General features: G+C 43.3%; 1 protein-coding gene across 4 annotated transcripts in view; it reads right to left on the bottom strand.

Annotated features, from left to right (window-relative positions):
• MEF2D (myocyte enhancer factor 2D) overlaps positions 1–27,475 on the bottom strand; it is a 198,817-nt gene that overhangs the window by 47,026 nt on the left and 124,316 nt on the right. For all 4 annotated transcript variants that reach the window (XM_073639495.1, XM_073639499.1, XM_073639498.1 and 1 more), the window contains 2 exons: positions 23,999–24,225; positions 508–711 (listed from right to left, as the gene is read on the bottom strand). In XM_073639495.1, the coding sequence (XP_073495596.1) occupies positions 508–711; positions 23,999–24,052 (258 nt within the window). In that variant the 5' untranslated portion in view covers positions 24,053–24,225. The remainder of the gene's footprint in view (positions 1–507; positions 712–23,998; positions 24,226–27,475) is intronic.

The following is a 27,475-nucleotide window of genomic DNA, read 5'->3' as shown; positions in this document are numbered from 1 at the left end:
GCAGTCAGGCCTGTCTACCACCTCATGAAAAATGTTGTCATCACCAAGTGACGCCATGGGACAAAGGGCGCTCCAGACCATAAAGCCATATTCTGCAAATGATTAACCGCTTCCCGAGCGGCAGATCGTCCTGGGAATTTCCTACATGATGTAACAACGGTGCCGTTCCCGGGTTATAGGTTTAGGTTTGATAACCGGCCGGCTCAGTCTGTGCTGGAAACCATGAATTACATCACTCTGGAGACTATAATATCCCTTTAAAAGGAAACTGTACCAGAACTGCAGCGCATATAAGACAAGAGGATACCATCCTGAGTGAGCATGCAATAAGTCAGCCAAAGGAAATATTATCGTCTGCCTCTCCCCAGCGGGATATGGCTGATAACATGGAACAGCAGATCATATTCCTCCAACCCAGGACATGGACATAACAGCAACTTTAGGTTCGAGTCAATGTCCCTTTAAGATATAGAAGCTGTGGTTTGAGATGGGAATGCGGGGGCTCACCTCTATAATGTCTGCGTTAGTCCGACTTTCGTGGGGTTCGTTGTACTCGGTGTATTTCAGCAGCACTTTGTCCATGTCGGTGCTGGCATACTGAAACAGTTTGTTTGAGTGGTTGAAGATGATGAGAGCGATCTCACAGTCACACAGGACACTGAGCTCATAGGCCTTCTTCATCAAACCAAACTTACGCTTTGTGAACGTCACCTGTGGAGGAAGAGAAGGCGTTAGAAGTGTCCGATCAGGTCAGGCCTCCATCCCACATAATACTGCCACTATGTACAAGAATGTAACTACTATAATACTGCTCCCTATGTACAAGAATGTAACTACTATAATACTGCTCCTATGTACAAGAATATAACTACTATAATACTGCCCCTTATGTACAAGAATATAACTACTATAATACTGCTCCTATGTACAAGAATATAACTACTATAATACTGCTCCTATGTACAAGAATATAACTACTATAATACTGCCTCCTATGTACAAGAATATAGCTACTATAATACTGCTCCTATGTACAAGAATATAGCTACTATAATACTGCTCCTATGTACAAGAATATAACTACTATAATACTGCCCCTATGTACAAGAATATAACTACTATAATACTGCCCCTATGTACAAGAATATAACTACTATAATACTGCTCCTATGTACAAGAATATAACTACTATAATACTGCTCCCTATGTACAAGAATGTAACTACTATAATACTGCTCCTATGTACAAGAATATAACTACTATAATACTGCCCCTATGTACAAGAAGATAACGACTATAATACTGCTCCTATGTACAAGAATATAACTACTATAATACTGCCCCTATGTACAAGAATATAACTACTATAATACTGCTCCCTATGTACAAGAATGTAACTACTATAATACTGCTCCTATGTACAAGAATATAACTACTATAATACTGCCCCTATGTACAAGAAGATAACGACTATAATACTGCTCCTATGTACAAGAATATAACTACTATAATACTGCTCCTATGTACAAGAATATAACTACTATAATACTGCCCCCTATGTACAAGAAGATAACGACTATAATACTGCTCCTATGTACAAGAATATAACTACTATAATACTGCTCCTATGTACAAGAATATAACTACTATAATACTGCCCCCTATGTACAAGAATATAACTACTATAATACTGCCCCCTATGTACAAGACTATAACTACTATAATACTGCCCCCTATGTACAAGAATATAACTACTATAATACTGCCCCCTATGTACAAGAATATAACTACTATAATACTGCCCCCTATGTACAGGAATATACCTACTATAATACTGCTCCTATGTACAAGAATATAACTACTATAATACTGCTCCTATGTACAAGAATATAACTACTATAATACTGCTCCTATGTACAAGAATATAACTACTATAATACTGCCCCTATGTACAAGAATATTACTACTATAATACTGCTCCTATGTACAAGAATATAACTACTATAATACTGCCCCCTATGTACAAGAATATAACTATAATACTGCTCCTATGTACAAGAATATAATTACTATAATACTGCTCCCTATGTACAAGAATATAACTACTATAATACTGCTCCTATGTACAAGAATATAACTACTATAATACTGCCCCTATGTACAAGAATATAACTACTATAATACTTCCCCTATGTACAAGAATATAACTATTATAATACTGCCCCTATGTACAAGAATATAACTACTATAATACTGCTCCTATGTAGAAGAATATAACTACTATAATACTGCTCCTATATACAAGAATATAACTACTATAATACTGCTCCCTATGTACAGGAATATAACTACAATAATACTGCCCCCATGTACAAGAATATAACTACTATAATACTGCTCCTATGTAGAAGAATATAACTACTATAATACTGCTCCCTATGTACAAGAATATAACTACTATAATACTGCCCCTATGTACAAGAATATAACTACTATAATACTGCTCCTATGTAGAAGAATATAACTACTATAATACTGCTCCTATATACAAGAATATAACTACTATAATACTGCTCCTATGTACAAGAATATAACTACTATAATACTGCTCCCTATGTACAGGAATATAACTACAATAATACTGCCCCCATGTACAAGAATATAACTACTATAATACTGCTCCTATGTAGAAGAATATAACTACTATAATACTGCTCCTATATACAAGAATATAACTACTATAATACTTCCCCTATGTACAAGAATATAACTACTATAATACTTCCCCTATGTACAAGAATATAACTATTATAATACTGCCCCTATGTACAAGAATATAACTACTATAATACTGCTCCTATGTAGAAGAATATAACTACTATAATACTGCTCCTATATACAAGAATATAACTACTATAATACTGCTCCTATGTACAAGAATATAACTACTATAATACTGCCCCTATGTACAAGAATATAACTACTATAATACTGCTCCTATGTAGAAGAATATAACTACTATAATACTGCTCCTATATACAAGAATATAACTACTATAATACTGCTCCTATGTACAAGAATATAACTACTATAATACTGCTCCCTATGTACAAGAATATAACTACTATAATACTGCCCCCATGTTCAAGAATATAACTACTATAATACTGCTCCTATGTTGAAGAATATAACTACTATAATACTGCTCCTATATACAAGAATATAACTACTATAATACTGCTCACTATGTACAAGAATATAACTACTATAATACTGCCCCTATGTACAAGAATATAACTACTATAACACTGCTCCTATGTAGAAGAATATAACTACTATAATACTGCTCCTATATACAAGAATATAACTACTATAATACTGCTCCCTATGTACAAGAATATAACTACTATAATACTGCCCCCTATGTATAAGAATATAACTACTATAATACTGCCCCCTATGTACAAGAATATGACTACTACAATACTGCTCCTATGTACAAGAATATAACTACTATAATACTGCCCCCATGTACAAGAATATAACTACTATAATACTGCCCCCTATGTACAAGAATATAACTACTATAATACTGCTCCTATGTACGAGAATATAACTACTATAATACTGCCCCTATGTACAAGAATATAACTACTATAATACTGCCCCCATGTACAAGAACATAACTACTATAATACTGCTCCTATGTAGAAGAATATAACTACTATAATACTGCCCCCATGTACAAGAATATAACTACTATAATACTGCCCCCATGTACAAGAACATAACTACTATAATACTGCTCCTATGTAGAAGAATATAACTACTATAATACTGCTCCTATATACAAGAATATAACTACTATAATACTGCTCCTATGTACAAGAATATAACTACTATAATACTGCCCCTATGTACAAGAATATAACTACTATAATACTGCTCCTATGTAGAAGAATATAACTACTATAATACTGCTCCTATATACAAGAATATAACTACTATAATACTGCTCCTATGTACAAGAATATAACTACTATAATACTGCTCCCTATGTACAAGAATATAACTACTATAATACTGCCCCCATGTTCAAGAATATAACTACTATAATACTGCTCCTATGTTGAAGAATATAACTACTATAATACTGCTCCTATATACAAGAATATAACTACTATAATACTGCTCACTATGTACAAGAATATAACTACTATAATACTGCCCCTATGTACAAGAATATAACTACTATAACACTGCTCCTATGTAGAAGAATATAACTACTATAATACTGCTCCTATATACAAGAATATAACTACTATAATACTGCTCCCTATGTACAAGAATATAACTACTATAATACTGCCCCCTATGTATAAGAATATAACTACTATAATACTGCCCCCTATGTACAAGAACATAACTACTATAATACTGCTCCTATGTAGAAGAATATAACTACTATAATACTGCTCCTATATACAAGAATATAACTACTATAATACTGCTCCCTATGTACAAGAATATAACTACTATAATACTGCCCCCTATGTATAAGAATATAACTACTATAATACTGCCCCCATGTACAAGAACATAACTACTATAATACTGCTCCTATGTAGAAGAATATAACTACTATAATACTGCCCCCATGTACAAGAATATAACTACTATAATACTGCCCCCATGTACAAGAACATAACTACTATAATACTGCTCCTATGTAGAAGAATATAACTACTATAATACTGCTCCTATATACAAGAATATAACTACTATAATACTGCTCCTATGTACAAGAATATAACTACTATAATACTGCCCCTATGTACAAGAATATAACTACTATAATACTGCTCCTATGTAGAAGAATATAACTACTATAATACTGCTCCTATATACAAGAATATAACTACTATAATACTGCTCCTATGTACAAGAATATAACTACTATAATACTGCTCCCTATGTACAAGAATATAACTACTATAATACTGCCCCCATGTTCAAGAATATAACTACTATAATACTGCTCCTATGTTGAAGAATATAACTACTATAATACTGCTCCTATATACAAGAATATAACTACTATAATACTGCTCACTATGTACAAGAATATAACTACTATAATACTGCCCCTATGTACAAGAATATAACTACTATAACACTGCTCCTATGTAGAAGAATATAACTACTATAATACTGCTCCTATATACAAGAATATAACTACTATAATACTGCTCCCTATGTACAAGAATATAACTACTATAATACTGCCCCCTATGTATAAGAATATAACTACTATAATACTGCCCCCTATGTACAAGAATATGACTACTACAATACTGCTCCTATGTACAAGAATATAACTACTATAATACTGCCCCCATGTACAAGAATATAACTACTATAATACTGCCCCCTATGTACAAGAATATAACTACTATAATACTGCTCCTATGTACGAGAATATAACTACTATAATACTGCCCCTATGTACAAGAATATAACTACTATAATACTGCCCCCATGTACAAGAACATAACTACTATAATACTGCTCCTATGTAGAAGAATATAACTACTATAATACTGCCCCCATGTACAAGAATATAACTACTATAATACTGCCCCCATGTACAAGAACATAACTACTATAATACTGCTCCTATGTAGAAGAATATAACTACTATAATACTGCTCCTATATACAAGAATATAACTACTATAATACTTCCCCTATGTACAAGAATATAACTACTATAATACTTCCCCTATGTACAAGAATATAACTACTATAATACTTCCCCTATGTACAAGAATATAACTACTATAATACTGCTCACTATGTACAAGAATATAACTACTATAATACTGCCCTCTGAGGAGATTAACAAGTATTCTACAATGCTCTCTTTAATGTCAAATTGGGGAAAGCATAAAAATATGATGTAATAATGACACCTATGGTCTCCAGACATTATATATGGACACTGTGCCGCCTTCTTCTGTGCAGAACTGTTCAGGGCATGAAGAAGGAAATGTCGCCACTGTCCATGGATTGAGACTGCAGTGTGCATTGCTCGGCTGGTAGATTAATTATGTCTAAGTGGAGAGGATGGCTAATTGAATCCCTATATACGGAGCTTCGCGGCCTGATGCGATGTGCGATAGGCCATTAAACATTTATCTTTCCACCTGAAATCCCCATCTCACAGTCCATGCCGGTTTAATTAAGGTGAAATAATTCCATTTCACTTTCTGCCTTTGACAACGGAGATCTGGGGCTTTACCCTTAGCACAAAACTTTATGTGAAGACGTTTAGAAATATACCCTGAAAATAAGCCTGGTTCTACTCAAAAATTGAAGAGGTTGCCCCATAACCAAGCTATACCCATCCAAAGGATAAACAATCGGTATTTGAACGCGGGTGGTTCAGCCACTGAAGCCTGCACCAATTGCAAGAACGAGGTCCCAAAGTCTCATGTGAACGAAGCTGTAGTGAGCATGTGCAACCACTTCTGCGTCTACTGCTGCACATGCTCACTACCGCTCCATTCACACAAGGTACTTTTACGAGATCAGGAGGGGGATCTGAAGAGCTGGACGCCCTGCAATCATACTTTTATCATCTATTACAAGGAAAGGTGATACAGCTTTTATATGGAACAACCCCTTTAAGGTTTGTAGAACAACTCCTTTAAGTTTTAGGGGGAAGTGGAATTTTAGTAGCTGGACTCTTCCCGTATGAAACAGAAGAGAACACAAGTGACCTATTTTATAAGCTTGCCAGGTAGGGAAGAAAGCGAGCAGCAAGGCGCGAGGCCCGCTCGCAGCGGAGTCTGACAGTGGTCACGTGTGCGCTCACAAGGAACATGCCCTATAATTCATCCTTCACCCGAGTCTTATGTGATGTGACAGTTGCCACGGCAACACTCCGAACAGCGAACATCTTCCTCACACAAGCACCGCAACAATCTGCTTACCAACTAAAAGGCAGATATGGCGGAGGAGATCTATGAACCTCCAGAGATCCAGCGTCCTACCGAGACCTGCATGAGGGAGTCAGCAAAGATCTAGGAGGGCTTATAGGAAAGGAAAGGCTTCACTGTCCAACTCCAAAGAGCTCGGCCCATGGGACCACGAGTGTTGGGACGGGTCACACAACGAGCTGTGGTGGGAAGCGGTCAGGGCTTCTTCACCATTGAGCATGGTCACACAGCAGGTCCCGATCTGCGGCTAGTTTCGCTTATGGCCTCTATATATATATTAATTTCACAGTTGCTGATGACCCAAGAGATGGCGGGGGCGCCTTGCAGCATAAAGGCCTCACTATGCCAAGCACACAGCTTTCACATGTCTGTAAGTATCGGAATCCATCACTTGTCAAATACACGGTATCTGAGGGCCATCCCGGTGTCTGGAGTTAATCTCAAGGCAGGAGCCTGTTTGACGGCGCTGAGTGCAGACCTCAGGAGAAGCTCTGCTGGTCCAGACCCTCGTCTGGACTCACACGTGGCCTCCTCGGTGTCTTCATCTTACTATGAGACATGGACTTGGATGCTTTCACAGAAGAGGGCGACGGATTTTCTGGAACAAATGCCATTAGAAGGCCAGTGGTTATGGGCAACCTTAGGACCCATTTTAAGAAAAAATGGGACTCTAGTGGGCTGATGGGTATAGAGGAGTCACTGCTGGTGGTCTATGGTTGTCCCTCAGCCCTGTATGTGACCTCAGTGGTATTATAGCACCCCTTCCCCCAACACGTGATTTGCTCTGAAATCTCAGCTGCCCCCAAGCCATCACCCCCTCATCACTCCGTTCTCAGGCATGCTGGAAATCGGATGCCTCCGGGGTTCCCCATAAAGATCTTGTGATCGCACCCAGAGGTCCTCCCACCGACCTGCAATGTTTAATTACCCCGCTAACGCGGTATCACTAAGAAGCAGTGCTGTGTGGTTTTCACATGATGAGCTTAGATACACTGGCTCAGCAGACAGTTATCACACAGGATAGGGTTAGATACACCAGCTCACAAGACAGTACCACACAAGATAGGGTTAGATACACCGAATCACAATACAGTATCGCACAAGATACACCGAATCACAAGACAGTATCACACAGAATGGGGTTAGATACAGTAGTGTTCAAAATAATAGCAGTGAGTTCAAAAACACGAGTTAAGCACAAAATCTTTCTCCTAGTTGTTATTTCCAGCATTGGGAACATTGCACACTGTTTTCTAATTCACAACATGAAGAGAAATGTAGATAATTTATAACTACTTTACAGAAAATAACAAAAAATGAACATTGTTCTGTTCTAAAAAAAATAGTGTCTGCATTTGTCTTTACAGACTCACAATATGTCTTTTCTTTGAGGATTTAGCCTTCCTGTGAATCACTAACCTAATATTTAGCTGTTACCCACAGTTTTTTAGAACTGCTTCACATCTATGTTGCATAGAGTTAACCAACTTCTGGTCCCTGTCAGCTGTTATTCCAGCCCAGGATACTTTGACTACATCCCACAATGTTTTGGCATTTGTTGGCTTTGCCTCACAAACGGCATTTTTGCTGTCACCCCACAAGTGTCCTATCGGATTAAGGTCCGGGGATTGGGCTGGCCACTCCAGAACCTCAACTTCGTTGGACTGGAACCAAGATTTTGCTCGTTTACTGGTGTGTTTAGGGTCGTAGTCTTGTTGAAACCACCATTTCAAGGTCATATCCTCTTCAGTGTATGTGCCAACGATGCAGAAATTAAGCAGAAATTTTCAGGCGCATTTCTCCATGTCCTTGGCAGTAAAAACGCATGCGGATTTTACACACGTTTTCTATGCGTTATTTTAGCGTTTTAAGGCTATGTGCCCATGATGCAGAAATGCTCTGGATTTTTCCTGAGCGTTTCTGCATCTCCCTGGCAGAAAAAAACGCATGCGGATTGTACATGTGGATTGTGCATGCGGATTGTGCATGCGGATTGTGCATGCGTATTGTGCATGCGTATTGTGCATGCGGATTGTGCATGCGGATTGTGCATGCGGATTGTGCATGCGGATTGCACATGCGTTTTTCCTGCCAGGGACATGCGGATGTGAAGCGTTCTTCACTTGCATTTCCACATGCGGGTCATCAAGAGCTTTTCCTAGCGATTTTAGCATCACTTGGAAAGTGCTTGACAACTTGGTCACACTATATAAATCCATGCAACCGGCATATAGTGTGACCGAAAGAATGTTTAAAAAAAATAAATCTATACTTACCTTCTGATGGCCCCCGGAGTCTTGCTTCCCTCCGTCCTGGCTGCCGGCAGCTTGCAGTACACTGCAGTGAAGGACCTGCCGTCACATGACTATGACGTCAGCGCAGGTCCTTCAGTCCACCGCGATCTGCCGGCAAGTGAAGACAAGCGCAGACAAGCGCACCGCGGGCCATCAGAAGGTAAATATAATCTTTATTTTTTAGTTAAATTTTTTTCTTTTATAGGTTCTATGGTACCCGGGTCCGGAGGGGAGTCTCCTCTTCTCCACACCCGGGTACCATCCGCACATTGAAACGCATGGATTCTGCATGTACAGATCCAGTGATGCGGATGCCATGTGGTCCAATGCAAGTCAATGGTGGCGAAAACGCCGCGCTTCCGCAAAATAATTGGTAGTGCTGCGTTTTTTTTCCGCAATGATAATCCGCAGCGGAAATTTCGGCAGCATGGGCACAGCACGTGCGGATTATCATTAGGGAACATGGCAGACCTTCTACCATGCGTTTTTTAAGCGTTTCTGCAGCGGAATTGCCGCTGCAAAAACGCTTAAAAAACGCATCGTGGGCACACCGCCTTATTTGCAGATTTGCCATGCGTTTTTCAAATGCATTGTATAGGCAAATCCGCATGCGGAAACGCACAAAGAATGGACATGCAGCATTTTTTTCCGCACCTAAAATCCGCGCAGAAAAAATCCTGGACATGTGCACAGAACTTGCAAAATATCATAGGAAGTCATGGGATAAGATGTGCAATGCGTTTCTGCTGCATTTCCACACGGAAAAAAACACACAAAACACGCACCAAATCAACATCGTGGGCACATAGCCTAAGGGAACATGGGGTCTTCAAGTAATTTAATATCTGCAAACTGCTCCATGATCCCTGATATGCGGTAAATAGGTCCGGCACCATAGTAAGAGAAACATGCCCATATCATGATGCTTCCACCATGCTTCACTGTCTTCAGAGTGTACTGTGACTGAATGCAGAGTTTGGGGGTCGTCTGGCAAACTGTCTGCAGCCCCTGGACCCAAAAAGAACAATTTTACTTTCATCAGTCCACAAACTGTTTCTCCATTTCTCTTTAGGCTAGGTGATGTTTTCTTTGGCAAATTGTATAAGCTTCAGTACTCAGCAGACTAACACGCAATATAGGGTTAGATACACCGGTTGAGCAGACCATACCACACAGGATAGGATTAGATACACGGCTCAGCAGACAGTATCACACAGGATAGGATTAGATACACGGCTCAGCAGACAGTATCACACAGGAGAGGATTAGATACACGGCTCAGCAGACAGTATCACACAGGATAGGATTAGATACACGGCTCAGCAGACAGTATCACACAGGATAGGATTAGATACACGGCTCAGCAGACAGTATCACACAGGAGAGGATTAGATACACGGCTCAGCAGACAGTATCACACAGGATAGGATTAGATACACGGCTCAGCAGACAGTATCACACAGGATAGGATTAGATACACGGCTCAGCAGACAGTATCACACAGTATAGGATTAGATACACGGCTCATCACACAGTATCACACAGGATAGGATTAGATACACGGCTCAGCAGACAGTATCACACAGGAGAGGATTAGATACACGGCTCAGCAGACAGGGTCACACAGGATAGGATTAGATACACGGCTCAGCAGACAGTATCACACAGGATAGGATTAGATACAGGCTCAGCAGACAGGGTCACACAGGATAGGATTAGATACATGGCTCAGCAGAAAGTATCACACAGGATAGGATTAGATACACAGCTCAGCAGACAGTATCACACAGGATAGGATTAGATACACAGCTCAGCAGACAGTATCACACAGGATAGGATTAGATACAGGCTCAGCAGACAGTATCACACAGGATAGGATTAGATACACGGCTCAACAGGCAGTATCACACAGGATAGGATTAGATACACGGCTCAGCAGACAGTATCACACAGGATAGGATTAGATACAAGGCTCAGCAGACAGTATCACACAGGATAGGATTAGATACACGGCTCAGCAGACAGTATCACACAGGATAGGATTAGATACACGGCTCAGCAGACAGTATCACACAGGATAGGATTAGATACACAGCTCAGCAGACAGTATCACACAGGATAGGATTAGATACACAGCTCAGCAGACAGGGTCACACAGGAGAGGATTAGATACACGGCTCAGCAGACAGTATCACACAGGATAGGATTAGATACGCGGCTCAGCAGACAGTATCACACAGGATAGGATTAGGTACGCGGCTCAGCAGACGGCATCACACAGGATAGGATTAGATACACAGCTCAGCAGACAGTATCACACAGGATAGGATTAGATACACGGCTCAGCAGGCAGTATCACACAGGATAGGATTAGATACACGGCTCAGCAGACAGTATCACACAGGATAGGATTAGATACACATCTCAGCAGACAGTATCACACAGGATAGGATTAGATACACGGTTGAGCAGACAGTATCACACAGGATAGGATTAGATACACGGCTCAGCAGACAGTATCACACAGGAGAGGATTAGATACACGACTCAGCAGACCGTATCACACAGGAGAGGATTAGATACACGACTCAGCAGACAGTATCACACAGGATAGGATTAGATACACGGCTCAGCAGACAGTATCACACAGGATAGGGTTAGATACACGGCTCAGGAGACAGTATCACACAGGATAGGATTAGATACACGGCTCAGGAGACAGTATCACACAGGATAGGATTAGATACACAGCTCAGCAGACAGTATCACACAGGATAGGATTAGATACACGGCTCAGCAGACAGTATCATACAGGATAGGATTAGATACACGGCTCAGCAGACAGTATCACACAGGATAGGATTAGATACACGGCTCAGCAGACAGTATCACACAGGATAGGATTAGATAAACGGCTCAGCAGACAGTATCACACAGGAGAGGATTAGATACACAGCTCAGCAGACAGTATCACACAGGATAGGATTAGATACAGGCTCAGCACACAGTATCACACAGGATAGGATTAGATACACGGCTCAGCAGACAGTATCATACAGGATAGGATTAGATACACGGTTCAGCAGACAGTATCACACAGGATAGGATTAGATACACGGCTCAGCAGACAGTATCACACAGGATAGGATTAGATACACGGCTCAGCAGACAGTATCACACAGGATAGGATTAGATACACGGCTCAGCAGTCAGTATTACACAGCATAGGATTAGATACACGGCTAAGCAGACAGTATCACACAGGATAGGATTAGATACACGGCTCAGCAGACGTTAACACACAGGATAGGATTAGATACACGGCTCAGCAGACAGTATCACACAGGACAGGATTAGATACACGGCTCAGCAGACAGTATCACACAGAATAGGATTAGATACACGGCTCAGCAGACAGTATCACACAGGATAGGATTAGATACACGGCTCAGCAGACAGTATCACACAGGATAGGGTTAGATACACGGCTCAGGAGACAGTATCACACAGGATAGGATTAGATACACGGTTGAGCAGACAGTATCACACAGGATAGGATTAGATACATGGCTCAGCAGACAGTATCACACAGGATAGGATTAGATACACATCTCAGCAGACAGTATCACACAGGATAGGATTAGATACACGGCTCAGCAGTCAGTATCACACAGGATAGGATTAGATACACGGCTCAGCAGACGGTATCACACAGGATAGGATTAGATACACGGCTCAGGAGACGGTATCACACAGGATAGGATTAGATACACGGCTCAGCAGACAGTATCACACAGGATAGGATTAGATACACATCTCAGCAGACAGTATCACACAGGATAGGATTAGATACACGGCTCAGCAGTCAGTATCACACAGGATAGGATTAGATACACGGCTCAGCAGACAGTATCACACAGGATAGGGTTAGATACACGGCTCAGGAGACAGTATCACACAGGATAGGATTAGATACACGGCTCAGCAGACAGTATCACACAGGATGGGATTAGATACACGGCTCAGCAGACAGTATCACACAGGATGGGATTAGATACACGGCTCAGCAGACAGTATCACACAGGATAGGATTAGATACACAGCTCAGCAGTCGGTATTACACAGCATAGGATTAGATACACAGCTCAGCAGACGGTATCACACAGGATAGGATTAGATACACTGCTCAGCAGACGGTATCACACAGGATAGGATTAGATACACGGCTCAGCAGACAGTATCACACAGGATAGGATTAGATACACGGCTCAGCAGACAGTATCGCACAGGATAGGATGAGATACACGGCTCAGCAGACAGTATCGCACAGGATAGGATTAGATACACGGCTCAGCAGACGGTATCGCACAGGATAGGATTAGATACACGGCTCAGCAGACGGTATCACACAGGATAGGATTAGATACACGGCTCAGCAGACGGTATCACACAGAATAGGATGAGATACACGGCTCAGCAGACAGTATCACTGGATAGGATTAGATACACGACTCAGCAGACAGTATCACACAGGATAGGATTAGATACACGGCTCAGCAGACAGTATCACACAGGATAGGATTAGATACACGGTTGAGCAGACAGTATCACACAGGATAGGATTAGATACACGGCTCAGCAGACAGTATCATACAGGATAGGATTAGATACACGGTTCAGCAGACAGTATCACACAGGATAGGATTAGATACACGGCTCAGCAGACAGTATCACACAGGATAGGATTAGATACACAGCTCAGCAGACAGTATCACACAGGATAGGATTAGATACACGGCTCAGCAGACAGTATCACACAGGATAGGATTAGATACACGGCTCAGCAGACAGTATCACACAGGATAGGATTAGATACACGGCTCAGCAGACAGTATTACACAGGATAGGATTAGATACACGGCTCAGCAGACAGTATCACACAGGATAGGATTAGATACACGGCTCAGCAGACAGTATCACACAGGATAGGATTAGATACACGGCTCAGCAGACAGTATCACACAGGATAGGATTAGATACATGGCTCAGCAGACAGTATCACACAGGATAGGATTAGATACATGGCTCAGCAGACAGTATCACACAGGATAGGATTAGATACACGGCTCAGGAGACAGTATCACACAGGATAGGATTAGATACATGGCTCAGCAGACAGTATCACACAGGATATGATTAGATACACTGCTCAGCAGACAGTATCACACAGGATAGGATTAGATACACGGCTCAGCAGACAGTATCACACAGGATAGGATTAGATACACGGCTCAGCAGACAGTATCACACAGGATAGGATTAGATACACGGCTCAGCAGACAGTATCGCACAGGATAGGATTAGATACACGGCTCAGCAGACAGTATCACACAGGATAGGATTAGATACATGGCTCAGCAGACAGTATCACACAGGAGAGGATTAGATACACGGCTCAGCAGACAGTATTACACAGGATAGGATTAGATACACGGCTCAGGAGACACATGTAATATAAATAAGATGAGGAAGGACACATGATGAGGAGATGTCAGGAGGAGGCACAGATCAGTAGGTGGAGGAGGCACAGATCAGTAGGTGGAGGAGGCACAGATCAGCAGGTGGAGGAGGCACAGATCAGTAGGTGGAGGAGGCACAGATCAGTAGGTGGAGGAGGCACAGATCAGTAGGTGGAGGAGGCACAGATCAGCAGGTGGAGGAGGCACAGATCAGCAGGTGGAGGAGGCACAGATCAGCAGGTGGAGGAGGCACAGATCAGCAGGTGGAGGAGGCACAGATCAGTAGGTGGAGGAGGCACAGATCAGTAGGTGGAGGAGGCACAGATCAGTAGGTGGAGGAGGCACAGATCAGTAGTGGAGGAGGCACAGATCAGTAGGTGGAGGAGGCACAGATCAGCAGGTGGAGGAGGCACAGATCAGTAGGTGGGGGAGGCACAGATCAGTAGGTGGGGGAGGCACAGATCAGCAGGTGGAGGAGGCTTGGTGTAGGGGCTCCTGTCCTCATACACAGGCTGTAATCAGCTCATCCTCCATCTTGCCATCTATGGGCATTCTTCATAGTGAGGAGTGATGGCAGCAGACAGATCTCTGGTGACACTGCAGGGCAGGCACCCACAGGCTGATAACAGCACCTCAGTAATTCTCCCTATCTGATAACACTACCCAGGCCTGAGCTAATTAATGTCTCCCTGCCACACAATCTCCTCCAGGGAGGGGGCTGCCATGCTGAGCTGCTTATTAGGAAGGATTACTGAATCATATTAACACTTCATTGTAAACGCTTCCCATACTCTGAGCGCACAATGTACCCAGCATCACAAACCCATCACTAACAATCGGACTTTTTTCAGTTTACATCTTTTTTTAATACTTCATGATTGAATAATAAAATTGCTATGATTTATTTTCTTATTTTTTACATAACAGTATTGTATTTTTTATTATGTGGTTGGGATTATTTAGACTTATTTTGCTTTTTTTTATTATTGTTATTAGAGTTGATGCAAATCCATTCACAGGACGGGGCGGTGACCTGTAGCCTTTGAAGGGAACCCTGAGAACGGGCTCCTACCCCCAACATCCGCGGCTCCTGTTTCGATTAACTGGCTTGGTGCGACTTCACGCTTATCACACCCAAACGATGATGTCTCGCCAGGGCAGCTAATCAAAATTAGAGCGGCGGATGCCGGGAGGCGGCTCTCAAGGCTCCTGTCCGACTGCTGCAGACCACCGACCTGACCACTTCACACCAACTCAAATTGTCATTATTCATTTTTACAATTCATTCTTTTTTTTGCAACTTTTTTAATTTTATTTTATTTGGCCTTACTTCTAAGCCATTTTTGTTATATTTTTAATTTTGATACTAGAAGGGGATTTCAATAACCGATCAACTAAGGATCAATCCCTTACACCTGCAAAGTTAAAGTGTGCTACCAAAAACGGTCAGCTCTGTCCCTGTTCGATTTCTCAAGGATGCTGAGCCCAATCTATTGCCCATACTTCCTTCATGCTCATCATGTACTTGCTCATTACTAGTGCCGGATATACAGGTGCTTCTCACAAAATTAGAATATCATCAAAAAGTTAATTTATTTCAGTTCTTCAATACAAAAAATTAAACTCATATACACTGCTCAAAAAAATAAAGGGAACACTTAAACAACAGAATATAACTCCAAGTAAATCAAACTTCTGTGAAATCAAACTGTCCACTTAGGAAGCAACACTGATTGACAATCAATTTCACATGCTGTTGTGCAAATGGAATAGACAATAGATGGAAATTATTGGCAATTATCAAGACACCCTCAATAAAGGAGTGGTTCTGCAGGTGGGGACCACAGACCACATCTCAGTACCAATGCTTTCTGGCTGATGTTTTGGTCACTTTTGAATGTTGGTTGTGCTTTCACACTCGTGGTAGCATGAGACGGACTCTACAACCCACAGAAGATGCTCAGGTAGTGCAGCTCATACAGGATGACACATCAATGCGAGCCGTGGCAAGAAGGTTTGCTGTGTCTGTCAGCACAGAGTCCAGAGGCTGGAGGCGCTACCAGGAGACAGGCCAGTACACCAGGAGACTAGGAGGGCAACAACCCAGCAGCAGGACCGCTACCTGAGCCTTTGTGCAAGGAGGAACAGGAGGAGCACTGCCAGAGCCCTGCAAAATGACCTCCAGCAGGTCACAAATGTGAATGTGTCTGCACAAACTGTTAGAAACCGACTCCATGAGGGTGGTATGAGGGCCCGACGTCCACAGATGGGGGTTGTGCTCACAGCCCAACACCGTGCAGGACACTTGGCATTTGCCACAGAACACCAGGATTGGCAAAGTCGCCACTGGCGCCCTGTGCTCTTCACAGATGAAAGCATGTTCACACTGAGCACATGTGACAGACGTGACAGAGTCTGGAGACGCTATGGAGAGCGATCTGCTGCCTGCAACATCCTTCAGCATGACCGGTTTGGCAGTGGGTCAGTAATGGTGTGGGGTGGCATTTCTTTGGAGGGCCGCACAGCCCTCCATGTGCTCGCCAGAGGTAGCCTGACTGCCATTAGGTACCGAGATGAGATCCTCAGACCCCTTGTGAGACCATATGCTGGTGCGGTTGGCCCTGGGTTCCTCCTAATGCAGGACAATGCCAGACCTCATGTGGCTGGAGTGTGTCAGCAGTTCCTGCAAGATGAAGGCATTGAAGTTATGGACTGGCCCGCCCGTTCCCCAGACCTGAATCCGATTGAGCACATCTGGGATATCATGTCTCGCTCCATCCACCAATGTCACGTTGCACCACAGACTGTCCAGGAGTTGGCGGATGCTTTAGTCCAGGTCTGGGAGGAGATCCCACAGGAGACCATCCGCAACCTCATCAGGACCATGCCCAGGCGTTGTAGGGAGATCATACAGGCACGTGGAGGCCACACACAATACTCAGCCTCATCAGGAGCATGCCCAGGCGTTGTAGGGAGGTCATACAGGCACGTGGAGGCCACACACAATACTGACTTGTTTTAAGGACATTACATCAAAGTTGGATCAGCCTGTAGTGTGTTTTTCCACTTTAATTTTGGGGGTGACTCCAAATCCAGGCCTCCATTGGTTAATAATCATCCATTGATGATTTTTGTGTGATTTTGTTGTCAGCACATTCAACTTTGTACAGAACAAAGTATTCAATGAGAATATTTCATTCATTCAGATCTAGCATGTGTTATTTCAGTGTTCCCTTTATTTTTTGAGCAGTGTATTATATAGAGTCATTACAGAGTGATCTATTTCAAGTGTTTATTTCTGCTAACGTTGATGATTATGGCTTACAGCCAATGAAAACACAAAAGTCTATCTCAGTAAATTAGAATAATTAACAAAAAAACTCCTGCAAAGGCTTCCTAAACATTTAAAAAGGTCCCTTAGTCTGTTTCAGTAGGCTCCACAATCATGGGGAAGACTGCTGACTTGACAGATGTCCAGAAGGCAGTCACTGACACACTCCACAAGGTCCCAGAGTCTGGAGGAAGAGTGGAGAGGCCACAATCCAAGCTGCTTGAGGTCTAGTGTGAAGTTTCCACAATCAGTGATGGTTTGGGGGCCATGTCATCTGCTGGTGGAGGTCCACTGTGTTTTATCAAGACCAAAGTCAGCGCAGCCGTCTACCAGGATATTTTACTGCACTTCATGCTTCCCTCTGCTTTTTGGAGATGGAAATGTCATTCTCCAGCAGGACTTGGCCCCTGTCCACACTGCCAAAAGTACCAATACCTGGTTTACACACAACAGTATCACTGTGCTTGATTGGCAGCAAACTCGCCTGACCTTAACTCCATAGAAGATCTATTATAGAGAATCTATGGGGTATTGTCAAGAGGAAGATGAGAGACCCCAGACCCCAGACCCAACAATGCAGACGAGCTGAAGGCTGCTATCAAAGCCACCTGGGCTTCCATAACCCCTCAGCAGCCACAGGCTGATCCCTCCATGCCACATTGCCGCATTGATGCAGTAACTGATGCAAAAGGAGCCCCGACCAAGTATTGAGGGCATTTACTGAACAGACATTTCTATCAGAAAACCCCTTTAAGTCATTTATTTACTGAACACTTTTGCATTCTTTTCTCTGCTCAGATTACCCAAGTTTGGTAAAACAAAAAATTGTGGATTTGTGTGTTAAGTACTGCCACAGAATGCCTATAAAGCAGAAGCCGGAGGTAACAGTTTGCATTGGCCGGCCACGTCTTCGGGCAGGGCTACATGGGTGTATTCTGGTGGACGCATCCAAAATGGTTGACTTTTTATATAAAGGAGCCACATCTTCCATGAATGAAAGGAGACTCCAAGATGCAGAGCTGAGGAGCGGCAGGAAGTCATATTTCCTCGTGAAGCAGTCAGATTCTCCCACGCTTCCTGGCATCTGTGCGCGCGACAAGGACCTTGGCAGTCTCATGACCCCCAACTTTCCAAAGTCTCTGCAGGAGCTATGACTGCATCTTTGGGACTACAGACACCGGTTAAAGTGTGCTCACATTAGGCTCCAAATTACAATATAGCTGCAGGTCACAAAGCGCGGCCTCGTTCACATCCACCGACGGAGTGCGAGCATTCACACACACAGACGGCGCGCGGGCCTTCACACACACCGACGGCGTGGAAGCATTCACACACACAGACGGCGTGCGGGCCTTCACACCGACGGCGTGCGAGCATTCACACACACAGACGGCGCGCGGGCCTTCACACACCGACGGCGCGCGGGCCTTCACACACACCGACGGCGCACGCGCCTTCACACACACCGACGGCGCACGCGCCTTCACACACACCGACGGCGCACGCGCCTTCACACACACCGACGGCGCGCAGGCCTTCACACACACCGACGGTGTGCGGGCCTTCACACCGACAGCGCACGGGCCTTCACACCGACGGCTGCTCAGTGCCTCATTTTCCCGCCAGTGCTGCGATCACGGAGCCGGAAAATGCAGTCGCCAATCGTCACTCTGTTGGAAGTTGGAGGGCGGCATACTCTTCTCTAAGGAGCAGGAGGATTATGGGACACACATGGGGCTTGCGAGCAGTGTTTATCAAGGCCTTGTATAGGCAGGACGCCACCATAATACAGCTACAAGGCAGGTTGGAGCAGGTGGATAAGGGTAAGTGTTACCTGAATGGGTCACGCCATCTGTACGCCATCCTATTAAAGCTAACCTGAAGGGCACAAAGGCAATCATTATGTGGCCCCCGAAAGTACCCATCCCATGCCAGAGCTGAGAGGTGCTTAGTGATTGGCTGGCTCCGGCTCCCAGCTTCTCCGTCCCGTTAGTTCCCACATCGGAGAGGGCACAGAAGAAATGAGCTGTGTAGACCGCCGCTTGTCATGAGACTAGTCAGCTATAACAGGGGGGCCGGCATCGTGTCTCACAGCCACGGGCACAATGAGAACGAGTTCAGCGTTAATAGCTAAGCAGTGGTGACAAGGACAACTGCCGGGGGCTTTTATCTTTCCAAAACATTTGTATACATTGTACACTAAGTGGGCGGCTGCGCCTAACGCTGTTCACTCACCGAGGCTTTCTTTTGCCATTTCTAGAAAAAATTCAGAAGCGGCTTCACACCCCCCACAATCATCTGCCGAGCCCGCGTTCTGTCAGCTCCTCCAGCCTCTTGTTTACATTGGTTTCCCCTGAAGAGGTGACTCCATGACTGCCCTGGAGACTGTGACCAAGAAGGAAGCCACCAGACACCAGCGAAGGTGACACACTGTGAAGAGCTGTGCTGTCACCATAACGGGGGTCAGGCTGCCATCATAGCGGGGGCACAGGCTGCCATCATAATGGGGGCCAGGCTGCCATCATAGCGGGGGCACAGGCTGCCATCATAACGTGGTCCAGGCTGCCATCATAGCGGGGACACAGGCTGCCATCATAATGGGGGCCAGGCTGCCATCATAGCGGGGGCACAGGCTGCCATCATAGCGGGGGCACAGGCTGCCATCATAGCGGGGGCACAGGCTGCCATCATAGCGGGGGCACAGGCTGCCATCATAACGTGTACAAAAGGAGTGCTCAGGAGCCGGACCCACCGATCAGCAATGTCTCACCTATCAGACTAGTACAGCTGCTTTCTCCTATAGTCCCAATGACTATAAGGTGCACAGTGCACATGCGCAGTCACGACTGTATTCTGATATCATATGACACAACACCCAGTTTTCAGCTTCCAGGAGGTCCTACTGCTCGGACCCCCACTGATAAACACCAGAAGGACCACTGGGACCTAGTGAAACCTGAACACAGTGGGTTGTGATGCCCTGTCGGAAAAAGCAGTGACTGAGCCTGCATACTGCCGCTCTAATTACTGTCCATGGGGATGCAGGAGAAAGCAGCAGAACTAGGTGGATAAGTGATAACTTGCTGACTGGTGTAAGTCACCACTATGGCCTCCTACCAACTACAAAAGAAGGTACTGAATTGCCCTGTTGGAGTAAAGCAGTGACTGCGCATGTGCACGACCGCTCTGACCATTGTCTGTGGGATTGCAGGACAGCGACGCTGATCATGGCTGCCTCCTGTAGTTCCATAGACAATGAGTTTAGTGGTGGCACTAGTAAGCGCCCCACGCTTCATTACAACAGGGCATTTCAGAGTCCTATCCTGGGATTTGCGGGGGTCCCAGCTGACTCCAGTGGATGGCGGACAACAGAAATTTCCCAACCTAATGGCGGAAGCTAAAACACCATCTTTACAATCTAGAGATGACTACATAACTTTGATAGCTATAAATGCACACTCAGCTCAACCGAGCGCGGACGTGATCTCAATAGGGAGAAGAATAGGCTGCGGCCAGACACCACCATCTCCTTACTGAAGTCTAACATCCCCAACTGTAGGCCCATCATCTGGTGCCGGGGAAGAGTCGGCACACACCATACATATAAGGTAAATAGTCCCAACCATGTCGGCAGGATGAAGGGGAAAATCACAGTAAAGGCCTTCTCATTTCCATCCAGATCTGTTGCGGATTTTGCTCAGGATTTACTGTGGATATTGCACTGAAAAGATGAAATCTGCTGTGAAAATTTGCAGCATAAACAATAATCTTTTATCATGGCTTCCCAGTAGTCGTCTGACCCCGCACTATTCTGTTTGCTGGATGGTAACATTGTTACTCAACATACCTGAAAGTCAGCCAACGTATTATGTTACATCAAACAAACAAATAGCGGCCAGAGAACATATGGCGGCATAATCACGTCTTGTAAACAGAATTTGGACGTTTATACTTCTGAGCAGCATAACACAGGACATCTTGAACCCATTGTAGTCCCGGAGCAAACAATCTCAACTCATATGGTTTGTCTTTCTAACCCTGGATACCTCAACCCTCTGGGCTCATCACATGACCAAGGCTTAAAGGGCTGGTAACTCTCTCCATGATGTAGAGCCGCGTTCATACAGCATATTTCCTACAATGTTTAATGCTCAACATTAAACTACAGCTTTATAGCAGTTATATTCTACTACATAGGGGGCAGTATCATAGTAGCTATATTCTTATACATAGGGGGCAGTATTATAGTAGTTATATTCTTGTACATAGGAGCAGTATTATAGTAGTTATATTCTTGTACATAGGGGACAGTATTATAGTAGTTATATTCTTGTACATAGGGGGCAGTATCATAGTAGTTATATTCTTGTACTTAGGGGGCAGTATTATAGTAGTTATATTCTTGTACATAGGGGGCAGTATTATAGTAGCTATATTCTTGTACATAGGGGCAGTATTATAGTAGTTATATTCTTGTATATAGGGAGCAGTATTATAGTAGTTATATTCTTGTATATAGGGAGCAGTATTATAGTAGTTATATTCTTGTACATAGGGGGCAGTATTATAGTAGCTATATTCTTGTACATAGGGGCAGTATTATAATAGTTATATTCATGTACATAGGAGCAGTATTATAGTAGTTATATTCTTGTACACGGGAGCAGTATTATAGTAGTTATATTCTTGTACATAGGGAGCAGCATTATAGTAGTTATATTCTTGTACATAGGAGCAGCATTATAGTAGTTATATTCTTGTACATGGGAGCAGTATTATAGTAGTTATATTCTTGTACATAGGAGCAGTATTATAGTAGTTATATTCTTGTACATAGGAGCAGTATTATAGTAGTTATATTCTTGTACATAGGGAGCAGTATTATAGTAGTTATATTCTTGTACATAGGGGCAGTATTATAGTAGTTATATTCTTGTACATAGGGGGCATTATTATAGTAGTTATATTCTTGTACATAGGGGGCATTATTATAGTAGTTATATTCTTGTACATAGGGGGGCAGTATTATAGTAGCTATATTCTTGTACATAGGGGCAGTATTATAGTAGCTATATTCTTGTACATAGGGGGCAGTATTATAGTAGTTATATTCTTGTATATAGGGAGCAGTATTATAGTAGTTATATTCTTGTACATAGGGGGCAGTATTATAGTAGCTATATTCTTGTACACAGGGGCAGTATTATAATAGTTATATTCTTGTACATGGGAGCAGTATTATAGTAGTTATATTCTTGTACATAGGAGCAGTATTATAGTAGTTATATTCTTGTACATAGGGAGCAGCATTATAGTAGTTATATTCTTGTACATAGGAGCAGCATTATAGTAGTTATATTCTTGTACATGGGAGCAGTATTATAGTAGTTATATTCTTGTACATGGGAGCAGTATTATAGTAGTTATATTCTTGTACATAGAGGCAGTATTATAGTAGTTATATTCTTGTCCATAATGGCAGCATTCATAATTTACAGTACTCAAGAATATCAACATACTGGTCAAATTTGGGGAAAATTGACCTGTGTATTACCAAGTTAAATATGATTCAGTCCATTACAACACACACTAGACGGCAGCCATTCTTCAGAGTGTCTATTAAGGGGCCTAAGTGGCGGCCAATTAATTTCACTTCTCATTTCTGCAGATAAAAAGTAAAATGCCTGACAAATAACAATGAGAGAACAGAACAATAAAACTATGACAATTACTATTTAAGACCCAACTATACAGAATAGATTGTGAGCTCCTGACAAACCTATGGGATAGATTACATAAAGAGCTTTAGCCGTGGTGTATTACAATTCACCCCAAAGATCTTTCTGCTACCGACCTGTCTGTTCCGCTCATCTGTGATCCTCTGGATCTGAATCTTTTTCCTGCCCATGATTCCTGTAAATCCTCACTGTCCGAGCGAAGACCTTGCGGAGAATGGGTTCCCGTCTTTGATCCCCCCCTCTCTTTACAATTGCAAACAGTCCCCCGCGCTCGTCTCCCTTCAGTTCATGTTACTTGTCCGCTGGGTCCAGATGTTCGCAGGGGTTTTCGCCGCCTTCAGTTCTACAGATGAGGGGAGAGAGAAGAGAGAAAGAGCATGTGAAAGGCATGTTTCCCATCAGACAGAGCTCAGCCTTGTTAAATCACATCCCCTTGGGGATAATATCCTGAAATCCACAGCAGAAACTCTCCCCAAAGCCTTCTAACAGTTTAGAATCAATCATGTATTATCCGTGTTATTATCTCCCCCCTACAAGATGCTGATGGGGGCAGAAAGTGCAGGAAGACGCAGCCCGGGCTAGTGCCGATTCTGCTGGGTCCACAATACATCAGCCCCCGGTTCCCTTAACAATCCATCCTTTCATCTCTGCTAAGTGCCAAGACTACGCAGAGGCACTCCGACCGATAACGCTTCACACAACGAGGCAACGAAATCTATACTATATTTGGAATAATCAACATTTTTATTTATTATTTTTTTTAAATTATGTATTATTTTTTATTTGCATTATTATTTTTTTCAATTTACCAAAAGTTACCATATTTTTTGGACTATAAGATGCACTTTTTTCCTCCAAAATTTTGGAGGAAAGTGGGGGGTGCGTCATATAGTCCGATATATATATATATATATATATATATATATATACACTGTGTGCAGAATTATTAGGCAAGTTGTATTTTAGAGGATTATTTTTATTATTGATCAACATCTATGTTCTCAATCAACCCAAAAGACTCATAAATATCCAAGCTTAATATTTTTGGAAGTTGGAGTGGGTTTTTTTTTAGATTTGGTTATCTTAGGAGGATATCTGTTTGTGCAGGTAACTATTACTGTGCAGAATTATTAGGCAACTTAATAAAAACCAAATATAATCGCATCCCACTTGTTTATTTTCACCAGGCAAACCAATATCAGTGCACAAAATTTAGAAATAAACATTTCTGACATGCAAAAACCAAAAAAATTAGTGATCATTCTTTATGATGACACTCAACAGCCCTCCATCCATAGATTCTGTCAGTTGCTTGATCTGTTTTCGATCAACATTGCGTGCAGCAGCCACCACAGCCTCCCAGACACTGTTCCCAGAGGTGTACTGTTTTCCCTCCCTGCAGATCTCACATTTTATGATGGACCACAGGTTCTCTATGGGGTTCAGATCAGGTGAACAAGGGGGCCATGTCATTATTTTTTCTTCTTTTAGACCTTTACTGGCCAGCCACGCTGTGGAGTAGTTGGATGCATGTGATGGAGCATTGTCCTGCATGAAAATCATGTCTTTTTTTTTTAACGATACCGACTTCTTCCTGTACCACTGCTTGAAGAAGTTGTCTTCCAGAAACTGGCAGTAGGTCTGGGAGTTGAGCTTCACTCCATCCTCAACCTGAAAAGGTCCCACAAGTTCATCTTTGATGATACCAGCCCATACCAGTACCCCACCTCCACCTTGCTGGTGTCTGAGTCGGAGTGGAGCTCTCTGCCCTTTACTGATCCAGCCTCTGGCTCGTCCATCTGGCCCATTAAGAGTCACTCTCATTTCATCAGTCCATAAAACCTTTGAAAAATCAGTCTTGAGATATTTCTTGGCCCATTCTTGACGTTTTATCTTATGTTTCTTGTTCAAAGGTGGTGGTTTTTCAACCTTCCTTACCTTGGCCATGTCCCTGAGTATCGCACACCTTGTGCTTTTTGATACTCCAGTAACGTTGCAGCTCTGAAATATGGTAAAACTGGTGGCGAATGGCATCTTGGCAGCTTCACGCTTGATTTTCCTCAATTCATGGGCAGTTATTTTGCTCCTTTTTTGGCCAACACGCTTCTTGCGACCCTGTTGGCTATTTGCCATGAAACGCTTGATTGTTCGGTGATCACGCTTCAAAAGTTTGGAAATTTCAAGACTGCTGCCTCCCTCTGCAAGACATCGCACAATTTTGGACTTTTCAGAGCCCGTCAGATCTCTCTTCTGACCCATTTTGCCAAAGGAAAGGAAGTTGCCTAATAATTAAGCACAGATTATATAGGGTGTTGATGTCATTAGTCAACACCCCTCCTCATTACAGAGATGCACATCACCAGATTTACTTAATTGGTAGTTGGCTCTCAAGCCTATGCAGCTTGGAGTAGGACAGCATGGATAAAAAGTATAATGTGATCAAAATACTCATTTGCCTAATAATTCTGAAAACAGTGTAAATATATATTGTGGCTGTGGGTGGTGGAGGGTGTGGAGGAGCGACAGCGGCGGAGGAGCAGGGCACAGGAGGCAGCAGCCGCCTGCTGCAGCCTACACTGTGCCCACTACTAAAGAAAATGAATATTCACTGATCCCCACGCCTATGGGTTGTACTGAATATTCATGGTCTTTAATAGCGGGCACACTGAACGCCGAGCGCAGCAGGTGCCGCTCTGCAGGTACAGTGTGCGTGATATTAAGGAGAGTGAATGGTCACTACTCCCCACGTACAAAGTCCCGGCGTGGGGAGCAGTGACTATTCCGGTACAGCATCACATAGTGTGAGGGCGCATGGCAGGTACGCCATACGCGGCTCACACAGTGAGATCCCTGTCAGCAGCAGAGCAGGACGCAGTGCTGGAGCAGAGAGGAGGTGAGTATAACTTTTTTTTGTGTGTGTGTGTGTGCAGCGTGATGGGGATCAGGGGGTGCCAAGCATACCAGGAAGAGGGACAAGGGGGGCCATACATACCAGGACGAGGGATGAGGGGGGCCATGCATAAAAGGATGAGGGGTACCATATGTAACAGGAAGAGGGATGAGGGGGCCCATACATACCAGGAAGAAGGATGAGGGGTGCCATACATACCAGGAAGAAGGATGAGGGGGGCCATACATACCAGGAAGAGGGATGAGGGGTGCCACACATACCAGGAAGAGGGGTGCCACACATACCAGGAAGAGGGATGAGGGGGGCCATACATACCAGGATGAGGGCTGCCATACATACCAGGATGGGGATGAGGGGGGACATACCAGGAAGAGGGGTGCCATACATAGCAGGATAAGGTATGAAGGGTGCCATACATACCAGGATAAAGTATGAAGGGTGCCATACATACCAGGATGGGGATGAGGGGGGCCATACATACCAGGATGAAGGGTGCCATAAGTACAAGGAAGAGGGATGAAGGGTGCCATAAGTACAAGGAAGAGGGATGAAGGGTGCCATACATACCAGGATGGGGATGGGCGGGCCATACATACCAGGACGAGGGATGAAGGGTGCCATACATACCAGGATGGGGGATTGGGGTGTCATGCATACCAGGATGGGGATGAGGTGTGCCATG

Source organism: Phyllobates terribilis, unplaced genomic scaffold (genome assembly GCF_046119375.1).
Source record: "Phyllobates terribilis strain yellow unplaced genomic scaffold, ASM4611937v1 Scaffold_7__3_contigs__length_470593459, whole genome shotgun sequence".
Taxonomy (NCBI): Eukaryota; Metazoa; Chordata; class Amphibia; order Anura; family Dendrobatidae; genus Phyllobates; species Phyllobates terribilis.
This window is presented reverse-complemented; position numbering and strand designations above follow the sequence as displayed.